General features: G+C 30.4%; 1 protein-coding gene across 1 annotated transcript in view; it reads left to right on the top strand.

Moving 5' to 3' along the window:
• LOC108917544 (nose resistant to fluoxetine protein 6-like) overlaps window positions 1-12012 on the top strand; it is a 43085-nt gene that overhangs the window by 3671 nt on the left and 27402 nt on the right. Inside the window, exon 5 of the mRNA XM_018724198.2 lies at window positions 4411-4568. Coding sequence (XP_018579714.2) covers window positions 4411-4568 — 158 coding nt within the window. The remainder of the gene's footprint in view (window positions 1-4410; window positions 4569-12012) is intronic.

Genomic DNA, 12012 nt, shown 5'->3' with positions numbered 1-12012 from the left:
CTCCGTTGGGCCGCTAGAGGGCAACAAAGTTTTTTTTCAAGTAACTTTAAAACGCCTTGTATATAAAATTTTATTGAAATTTGGCACACGGAATATTGGGACACCCTGTTATTTTTCAGAATAAATTTTAATAAATTTTTAAAGTATAATACAGTAAAACATTTCTAAGGTTTAGAGAGATAGCCTACAGTGTGTATGTGATAATATTCATATCTTTAAATATCATTGCTACTGACATAAAGTGACCTACTGATCTGCAAGTACTTTGAACGTATGACTAGTGCCGCACTAAGCGGAATAAACTTTTTAACTAATAATATTATAGGAAACAACTATCTACTAATAATTTCGAAACCGGTCTGTCTGGTGACTCTCCCGATGAATAACCTTAGCTATACATATTTACTAGATATTGGGGGTGTAAATCAACGCCAGTCAACATATAGGGTTAACTGGGGGAACTGTAAACGGTTTTGATTAAATGCAATTCCGGTTATCCTAAACAAAAAAGTATGATATATAAAGTATTCTCTTTAAATAAGGTAATTCTCGTGAGTATATTATATCTTATATTTTATTTGTCAATACAACAAAGTGATCCAACAAAAAAATATTTTATGTTTACAATTTTCCGATTTTTTTTTATTTTTTTGAAAATATCGAGGTAATTGTAAACGAGTATGGGGATAAATGTAAACGAATTAAATTCTTCTATATTGAAATCTAGACTTGCTTAGGTGGGGTAATACGGAACAAATGATGGTACTGGAGTTTGTTTGTATTAGTTTATCCCATAACATGGCTGTTTACAATTTCCCCAAAATGAAAATTTATCAATAAAGTTAGGTGTAGGTACAGATTATAATGTTCTGCTGAGAAATATTTATTTATTTAATAAAATTAAAAAAAACACTAGATACAAATAATAAATACAAATAGATTATAATCATGGTTTCTCAAACACATCTACTTTTCCAGTGAACGAATAAATAATTTTACGTTTTTTGTCACAGGCTGAGGAAGAATAGCTTCCACCATGTCCATTTTTATATATGATACGAGATTCTCATTAATGTAAAAATCAAAGCAGTTTTCATAAAGTGCTTGCAGTCGTACTATAGCAATTTCGTCGTCATTTTCGTCATTTTCTTTAACTACACAAACATATTTGTAACTTATCATTTTTCTAGACCCGCAATCGAGACATTATATATAACCTGTGCCTCTCTATAACTCTAATTTCGATTCATCACATCATTGACGGCATTGACTAAGTCGGCATCAGAGTACCTTTGAATGATAGGTCTTTTCCTGATATAATTGCGAACCATTGTAAACTAAACATATAAAATAATACGTAGGCATACGCGTTCACATTTTCCCCAAAATTGTTTTTACCTTTGCCCCTTCATTTGCAAAAGTCTGGGGCAAATGTAAACACCTACATGATTATTGCATGCAATATAACCTGACATTCCTAGGTCAATCACTTAGTTATATATGTCCATAACAATAACAGTCTACGATGAAAACCATCTTACTTGTTCAAAATTATTAAAAAACTGATTTTCTGTGTTAATCAAACACAATCGAATTAAAAAAAATAGCTTCGAGTTCTCACAGAACCAAAATTTAAAAAATCACAATACATCAGCTTCAACGACTTACATGAGACTGAATACAGAAAACATGGCAGCATCCTACCCTATAAGAAAGGAAGTTATAAACCGCCAAATTAAAATGTTGTTAGCGTGTTTACATTTACCTCTTGTTTACTATTACCCCATTTGACCCTAACCCGTTGCGTCGTTGTTTCCCACAATAACGTTAGTAAAAAAGTTTTTACTTAAATATTTATAATAAAATAAATATTTATAAATACTCGATAAAAACGTACTTTAATTTTGCTTACTAATATTCTGTCAAAATGGCTAGTATTTAAGTATAAGTCCTATATTCTTCTATATAGTGTCTGTTCTATCTGCTCTGACACTATGGTTAATAAATAAAAAATGTACCATATTTTTTTCGTAAACAATAAATATTTCGAGTGTTCATGTCAGAAATGAAAAGTTATATAATTATCCGTAATATTGTTGATCACATTCAAACAAGCAATTAAGTAAATTATTACCAGGATTTACTGTTTTTTATCATGCAGTGCTGTGATCATAAAAAACTTTTATCTTTACTAACATCTGTTTGTTTTTATTAATTAATTCAAGTCAAGAAAAAATACACTTCTCATTTTTTTGTAGACATCTGGCTGTTCTGTTTCAATTTTTTAGCCTGTACCTAACTACACTATTAAAAAATCAGAGTGAATAAATATTTTAATATTTAAAGATTTAAAAGTACCTTTAAAAAGGTTTCAAGGTTACATGCTGCCAAAAATTTTATTGTTTATAATATATTACAACTATTTTTTGTACTACCTTCCTTATACTAAAACCTTTTTTTGCTATACATATAAAAAATCAAGAGTACACACATTTCTTATACTTTAAACTAATTTTTTGTTTAATGATAAGTATGAACTTTTTTCTTTTTTTAGTCACTATAATCTGTAAGTTATTGTGAGTTTATTATTGAAATTACAAAAAAGTTTTTAATACAAAAGTTTTAGCTTTTTTATGAATTTTTATAATACAGTATTAGAAAAAACAATTGAATAATGGAAATCACTAAATTAAAGAAAACATTTTTTATTTTTTTAATGGAACACTATATATTAGTGCATACTTAGCTTCGTTAAATTTTTCTCTTTTCAAAAATATATAATTATGTTACTGTTTAATTCAGGACTTTTCGACATATTTCAGTTTAAAACAATTTTTGAAAAAACAGGAGGGAAATTTATGTCTGACGAATCACAGTGGCTATGGTCGAGGCAAACGGAACAAACAAATGATTTTGACAAAAGTTTATTTATTATCATGAATTTATTTTCGATAACAAACTATTTTAACAAAGAAATAATGTTTAGTAAAAAGGAAAAATTTGAAGTTATCCGTTTATTTTATGATAATAATAAAAATCATTCTTATTTTTAATAAGTCTTAACTTTAACAGAATTTTAATACCTAATTAATAAAAGTCAACTAAAACACAAATGGTCACAGATGCTCAATGAGACCGCCATTATTATTGATGCACTTCGTATAATCCTCATTAACTTTCAGAACTCCATTTAGTATGAAATGAGAATTAAATTCATTCAAATTTTGTATACATTGATCAACTGTATGTCTTAGTTCATCTAAGTCTACATTAGTTTCCTTATAAACCTCGCTTTTTAAGTAACCTCACAGAAAACTGTCCGAGGGTGTAAAGTCTGGGCTATTTGAAGGCCATTGAATATTTCCTCCATTACCAATCCACAAATCAAACCTATTATTTCAATAATTTCGTACTGCTCTGGTTCTATGTAGATTCACTCCGTCTTGGTGCCAAATTAAATTGGTATAGTCGATCAGCAGGTCTTCCAATTTGTTTTCTATTTGATTTTCAAGAAAGTGCAGGTATCTTTTCCCAGTCAAAGCACGTTGGTAAAATAGTGGGCCAATGATTTTGTTTCTCAATATTAAACAATGTGCGTCCTTGACTTGGAGTTTCCCTAATGCAGTGAGGATTTTCATTTGCCCAGGTATGAGTATTTTTTCTACTGTAAATACCAGCTGTTGTAAAAGTCGACTCATTAGTCCATACAATTTTTTCAAAATAATTTAGGTAGCCATTTTTCAAGCGCAGCATTTCTCTGCAGTACTCTAATTGCTGATTTTTTTGATTTTGGATGAATTTTTGGACCGGCATAGTTTTATAGGGGCGGAATTTATGGATAACTTCAAATTGTTCGTTTTCACTAAACATTATTTCTTTGTTAAAATAGTTTGTAGGAAATATATTAATGATCATAAATAAACTTCTGTCAAAGTCATTTGTTTGTTCCGCGTGCCACATCCATAGTCACTGCGATCCGTCAGAGATACACATGCACATGTTAATAGGAACTTTTTGGCTTATTTTAATGAGTTATAAACGCAGCAGAAGTTTGGAACCCTATTTTAGAAACACCCTGTAAATTTTTTTTTCTTTAATTTAGTGATTTCCATTGTTCAATTGTTTTTTCTAATCATAAAAATTCATAGAAAAACCTAAAACTTTTGTATTACTTTTTTGTAATTTTAATAATAAACTCACAATAAGTTGTCAGATTATAGTGACTAACTCTGTACAATTTTGTCCAAGGAATACTGTACTACCTGTATAAATTTCAGATTTCAAAATAAAATGCTGTAAACAAAGTGTATATACAAAGTGTATATAAACAAATACTGTAAATTAAATATTTTTTTAAGAAAACAGAATGTAAATAAAAGCTTAAAAAATAAATTAAATTCTCAATTTTAGCAATATAGGTCACCCGCCGCTTGTATCATTTTCCACGGTGACGTATTTGTGGACTCCTTTTTCATTCTCAGTGGCTTATTGGTGGTATACGGTCTCCTCAACCAGTACGACAAGAGACGAACAAACCCTGGACTTATTGTTGTACTTAGATATATCAGGTAAGTACAATAATTGTCGCATTGTTATACTTTTTGCGTGAATAAAAACTGACTTCCCTGTTAAGGTCATTATCATTAAATGCAATTAAGCTTTTTCGACACAAAAACGCCAGTGTGGTAATAGATATTAATAAGTAAAAACCATTATTTATTGTTTTCTTAACTTATTACGCGGAATTATTGGTGAAAAAAGTTAATTTGAAATGTTACTTCAGCGATTGCTTATACCTACTAAATTAGTTGGAATTAATTAATATAAATATTTGAGTATTGTGCAATGGTACTGTTTTTTTTTCTAAATTTCAAAAATCAGTTAGTTACTGATATCTTATAATCTTAGATAAATATATTCCATATTATATTTTGATGGAATACATAAGAAAAGATATAAAAAAATGACACTCATATTAGATGAATGGTGCTTTTTATAATGGTGGTAAATGAACTCAGGTCGACGCAAGGCTTTAATCTATGAATATATTTTATCATTATTTGCATGTGCATATTTAGAAAATGATGTCAATTATATGAAAATATGATTATAATTAATTATTTAGAAATGTATATTAAAAAAAAGCTGTTCGTCTCAGCCTCTTATAATAAAAGAAAATTACTATTTCTGTATCATACATACGGCTTATTTTATTATGTAGATTGTTAAAATACATTATGATATAGACTTTGAAAGGAATGACAATTCTAATTTTGTTTAATTATCTACAACTAATTATTGACACATTTGCATAAATAATTGACAAGTTCTACAATAATGCCTGAAAAATATTGTTATTTATTATTATTAATAAGCTAAATAATAATATATAAAGCCGTGTAATTAAAACAAGAAAGTCTTTAGATCAGGTGTAGGTGATAAGTAGATAATATATGCACAAGTAAAATATGCATTCTCATTATCACTGTGGGAGTTTAAAAAATTTATTCCCTTATTAAGATATGCGAGGATACTAAATATTAACATTTTCTTGAATTTGAGCAAACGTATGCGTGTGATAAATATAATACGGACTTACTATTTCGTTGTTTTATTCTTCAATTTTTTCCTTAATGTTAGTAGGGTTATAACATGAAATATTTGATTTCTTTTGAATAAGTTTGGTTTTGAGTGTTGGAAACTGATTGTTTTAAAGAAGATAAATCTTTTTTTAAAAAGGTAATAATGCATGACTATTAGGAAATTACAATCTCAATGCGTTGCTTGGGGATAAACCTACAAGTTCTACTTATTACAGATAATGATTAGTAGGTAATTCCTGTAATAATTATTCAGATTGCTGCGAAGGATGACAAAATTAAATTATATGCCCACATAATATAACAAATATATATTAATTGATGTGTTGATGTCATAACTGTTATTGTTAAGAAACATAAAAGAAAATTCATCAGAAAATGCAGCAACGTACACTACTTCAACATGTTAGTCAGTATGAGGCTATACATACAAGAATTTTAATGATAGATATCATAACAAAATATTTACTTTGGTATAACAGTTAATATGGAAAATCAGTAACTAACGCCAAAATGATACACATCTTAAGCTTAATGTAAGGTCAGTATGAACAAGTAAAAAGATAATGCTAATCTAGAAACATCGTTTAGAATTTCTATTTTTTCAAAACAATCAAGTGACAACTACTCAAATAAGCTGGCAAGTGTTTTTTCAAATTATTTAATAGGTTCTATTATTTCACCGTACAACCACCACATTTTCTTGTTTACTACACATACCTACTCTAATGCAAACAATTAAAGTCAAAAGAATTTCCGCAATTTAGGTGAAAAATGGTCGTATCGGGAATAAAAAAAACATTCTGAAACTCTAAGACTCTAATTTTTAGATCTTTCAGCTAAGCCATTGCATGGACCAGTTAGCTTGTTTATCAGCTTCAATTTTTTTAATTTCGATACGACCATTTTTCATCGAAATATCGGACTTTTAATGGAAAATGATCCATTTGTCTTCAATCATCGACATCTCGGCGACAAATGTTCGTACAGAAAATTGAAGGGTAGTTTCGAAAACTGAAATAAATTTCCTATAACGTTCTGCCGCAACATTTCGGAAAATATTTTTTTTTCGTCTTTTACACGAATTTAAAAAAACAGGAAAAAAATTATAATTTATGGTTTTTTAGAAAATTGACGGCTAAATTAGAAATATTCACGAAATGACTAATGTTAAGTATAACTTTTACAGTTCGATATAACCCTGTGAAGTTTCATCTCGAGCTAGCGAACCGTTTCTTTGTTTCAAACAGTCAAACTTATGAAAAAAATTAAAGGGACACTTTTTTTGAGCTTATACGCATCATAATCATGATTAAAATAGAAAAAAAATATATTTTTTGAGGTTTTCTCCAATTTTACCGCGAATTAGAAAATTTGTCTCAAAAAACGGTATGAATCGGGGTCGAAATCTGGTTTGAGTCATCAACTTTAATTATAATTTAATTAAAATTTGATGAACAGAAGCATAGGACGAAAATGCCGAATCGTGCTGGAAACAAAATTGGATTTTGTTTTCTTCAATGTTCGGAAGGTTTTTCAAAAAAACAAAAAAAAAATTTAAATTTTATTTTTTATCAATTTAACGTTAATTGCGGTAAAAATGTGAGAAAACCTCAAAAAAAAAATGTTTCCATTTTAATCATGATTATGAAGTGTTTAAGCTCAAAAAAAGTGACCCTTTAATTTTTTTCAAAAGTTTGACTGTTTGAAACAAAGAAACGATTCACTAGACCGAGATGAAACTTCACAGGGTTCTTCTGGGTATATCGAACTGTATATGTCACATTTCGTGAATATTTCTAATTAAGCCATCAATTTTCTAAAAGACCATAAATTACCCTTTTTTTCCTGTTTTTTAAAATTCGTGTAAAAGATGAATAAAAAATCCGAAAGGTTAGGGCAGCATGTTATAGGAAATTTATTCAGTTTTCAAAACTGTTCTTCAATTCTCTGTACGACCATTTGTCGCCGAGATATCGATGACTGAAGACAAAAGTCCTATATTTCGATGAAAAATGGTCGTATTGAAGTTTAAAAAAAAGGAAATTGAAGCTGAATAAACAAGTTATCTGGTCCATGCAATGCATTAGCTAAAAAAAATGTTTCCAATTGCGTGGAATTTTTTTATCGCGCTATTTCTTAGAATTGCATGATCACCGTAGCTCCTAAAAAATTTCGACCCAAAGATCTAAAAACTAGAATCTTAGAGCTTCAAAATGCTTTTTTAAATTCCTGATACGACCATTTTTCACCTAAATACAGTCTGTCAAAAATCACGGAAAAATTTCTGAAATTCTTTTGGCTCTTTAATTGTTTGCATTAGTGTATTTATTTATATTTTTCAAAAGAGAGATCCAAAAGAGTTAGTCATTATTGATTGCGTCAGTGTGAACGAGGAGTAATCTGAATTTCGTTAGAAAACAATGTAGGTACTTAGTTTGCAAATATTGTTCCCTAATATTATTAGTGGAATACAGGGTGTAACTAAATAAGTGTAAAACATTTAAGGGGGTGATTCCTCATCGAAAAAAAGATAGGATCTTTCATATAAAGAAACTTCATTGGAGCATCCCTTGTTAAGATACAGCCCCTTAAAGGGGGTACATAAAATTTGTTTAACAATTTTTTTCACAAGCACTAAACAAGTTACAATATTGAAATTAACCTGACATTTTCTACTACCAAAAAGACACTTAGCCAGTAATTTATTTGGTTTACCCCATGGTTGTAAGGGGTGGAAAACGCAACCCCTAAAATTTATTTCCAACGTAATTTTTTGTCTTATTATTTTTTTACCATTTAAAAATTTATTTCCGATAGCCTGTTTCATTCTAAAAAAAAATGTCTCTTGAATTTTTTGCCCAAATTAAACCAGTTCGCAGCAAAAAATTATTTTACGAACAAGATACATATCGCCATAAAACGAAAATACGAAACTAATTTATCTAGTAGGCCGCCATTAGCGATACTGACAATTAAATTGGAATCAAGCTGTCAGTTTGTAAATTTTTGAAATTGAAGTAATACTAATTGTGTATTGTTCTGTTCTTAATTTGTTACTTTAATAATTCACTTGTTATTAAAATGGCATACACAAATGAGGAAATGGCTGATATGCATTACGTTTACGGTCTGTCGCAGGGGAATGGGTTAGAAGCTTCTACAAGATATGCTGAAATGTATCCTCAACGGCAGCATCCTTCACATAGAATATTTGTCTGACTTCATCAACGATTACGTGAATATGGTTCATTCAACAAAAGAACGCAGGATTGTGGTCGCCATCGAGAAGTAAGAACACCACAGCTTGAGGCAGCAGTACTTAATTTGATAGAAGAACAACCTACTACCAGTACTAGAAAGATTGCTTTCCAGCTAAATGTTGATCATATGACGGTATTTCGAATTTTAAAGGAACATCTCTTATACCCTTACCATCTGCAACGAGTACAGGCACTGTTACCGCGAGACTTTCCGAACCGTCTTGAATTTTGCAATTGGATGCTGGAAATGATTAGAAGAAATCGTGACTTTCTGAAGACGATCGAATTCACAGACGAATGTAGTTTTTCTCGGGACAAGATTATTAATTTTCATAATTACCACATATGGGCTGATGAAAACCATCACGCTATTGTCGAAACTAACCATCAAGAACAGTTTTCTCTTAAGGTGTGGGTCGGAGTTATTGGGGATTATTTAATTGGGCCTCATTTTCTACCTCCTCGATTAAATGGTGAGGCATACGTTCAATTTTTAAGAAAAGTGCATCCCCCCGTACTGCTGGAGGAAGTTCCTTTGGGCGTCAGAAGGGATATGGTTTTTATGCATGATGGGGCTCCCGCCCATTTTAGTCAAGTAGCACGTCAGCATTTAACTGAAACATATGCAAATCAGTGGATAGGTCGAGGAGGACCACAGAATTGGCCCGCTCGATCCCCGGATCTCAATCCTCTGGATTTGTCTACTTGGGGCCATTTGCAGCATTTGGTTTATCGTACTCCTGTTCGCGATGTAGAGGACTTAAGAAACCGCATTATCGATGCGTGCAGGGTAATTAGAGAGACTCCAGGAATATTTGAGCGAATACGTGGCTCAATGCGCCGACGTCTAGACGCATGCGTAATGTCTGAAGGTAGACATATTGAACATTTACTATGATTTCTACATGTTGTATGTTTTGTTATTATTAAATTAGTTTTGATTATTCCCCTTTAATCATTTAATGCAGGTAGTAACTACAAAATAACAGTAAATCCAGTCCGCATTTATGACGATGTATCTCTGTAGTTGTTCGTAAAATAATTTTTTACTGCGAACTGGTTTAATTTGGGCAAAAAATTCAAGAGACATTTTTTTTTAGAATGAAACAGGCTATCGGAAATAATTTTTTAAATGGTAAAAAAATAATAAGACAAAAAATTACGTTGGAAATAAATTTTAGGGGTTGCGTTTTCCACCCCTTACTACCATGGGGTAAACCAAATAAATTACTGGCTAAGTGTCTTTTTGGTAGTAGAAAATGTCAGGTTAATTTCAATATTGTAACTTGTTTAGTGCTTGTGAAAAAAATTGTTAAACAAATTTTATGTACCCCTTTTAAGGGGCTGTATCTTAACAAGGGATGCTCCAATGAAGTTTCTTTAAATGAAAGATCCTATCTTTTTTTCGATGAGGAATCACCCCCTTAAATGTTTTACACTTATTTAGTTACACCCTGTATAGTTAGCTAATGCTGTTCGCGTCCATATGAATCCAACATTAGGAGCAATTTTATTAAAAATGCTATTACAGCCGCTTTTTATAGTTGAAAAATAAATATTTATCGAGGATCGTCTATTTCATCGTCTTATTAATATAAAAGTAATACTCGCATACTAACGTAATTCTATATTGTTTAATTCATGCTGAAGAAAATAAAGCACTAATTGAATATTTTCTGATATTTTTCAAACATAATATATTAGTCCTTGGCCAGTGAGAGGATGTTTGTTTGCTTACATGTGAATAATGAACCAATTTATTTAAATCTCGAGGAATAATTACCATTGTGCATGCAATTTTTTAATGATTAATTAAAATAATAAGTAAGAATTTTCCATGAACAAATTGCACCTCGCAAAGTTCCCTTAGCATCTGGCAAGAATATCAGTAAAATACTAGAAGCGGCAAACGGCTATCTCTGATTTCTACCGATGAATCAAACTATACAGGGTCTTCCAATAAGGTCGGCGAGGTATGAGTTTAGGGATAGTATAGGCCCTAGCTTCGGGAAAACATTTATCCAAATAAATCGACCAAGAGAAATCGCTGGAAATAGTTTTCAAGTTCGTAGCTCTGCCGCTAGGGGGCACAATCTTCATACCAAAACAGAGTTGAATTTTTCTCAGAGATGTTTCCTATTCAGGTATTTAAATAGTATTCCGTATTCGGATTCACTGCGCATAACTTTTGTTATTGACATTTTGTTCTATCTCTCGACGGAAATGGCGGGGGAAGCCCCTAATGTCTGATCAGAAAAATGCATTTTTTTTTTAAGTTTGTCTCATCAAAAGCCAAATGTGTACGAAACGGTATCTCCCAGAATCTTTTGCCATTTTGTCTATAATTACTACTAGTTAAGTCATTACTACAAATTTAATTAATCTACGTCAAATATTTTAATAGATATAGAGATATTTAAATAAATATCATTTTTTTAATTTCTAAGCTTTGTAGAGTTTGGCTTGTGCACCCTGTATAGATAGCGTGGATATGAAAATTTACAAATTAATTTTTATACGTAATGTTCTATAAGAAATAGAATTTTATACCAATCGGTTACAGTCTAAACACACTTCTCTTCTAGTTTGAATGATCTTTTATATAAAAATATTATTATACGCCTTTCCACATATATTTTAGATTAACGTTTGACACTAGTTAAATATTACAAACCTTGAAAAGTGCAGCTGACAATGAAACGACACATAATTTCTGATTTAATAACAGGGAACATAGTACCTACATTAATACTAATGATAGCTCGCAGAATGTCCTTACTCTCTGTGTACACCTGGTTGCATAAACAATTTATAAAATTCCAAATACCAGGAAAGATTACTTTTATATTACCACGCTTATAAAAAATAGCGAGTCGTCTTCAAATTTTTTTAAGTTATTTTGATTTTGCTCTCATTCAAAAATTATTGGCTACAATTTCTTTTGAACTTCCTCTTATCAAATTTTAGGGAAAGGAAAAATAATCATAAAATTTTTTCGAAATATCGAAATAAACAAGGCGACATAATATAAAAGTAATTTTTTTAAAATCATTTTTTGTTAACAATAACTTTTTTAACAGAACACACAACACTCTTTCATGGCAACTTTTTGACCTCTATCGAATGGTATAAATTTTTATATGTAACGT

This window comes from Anoplophora glabripennis, unplaced genomic scaffold (assembly GCF_000390285.2).
Source record: "Anoplophora glabripennis isolate ALB-LARVAE unplaced genomic scaffold, Agla_2.0 scaffold57, whole genome shotgun sequence".
NCBI lineage: Eukaryota > Metazoa > Arthropoda > Insecta > Coleoptera > Cerambycidae > Anoplophora > Anoplophora glabripennis.
This window is presented reverse-complemented; position numbering and strand designations above follow the sequence as displayed.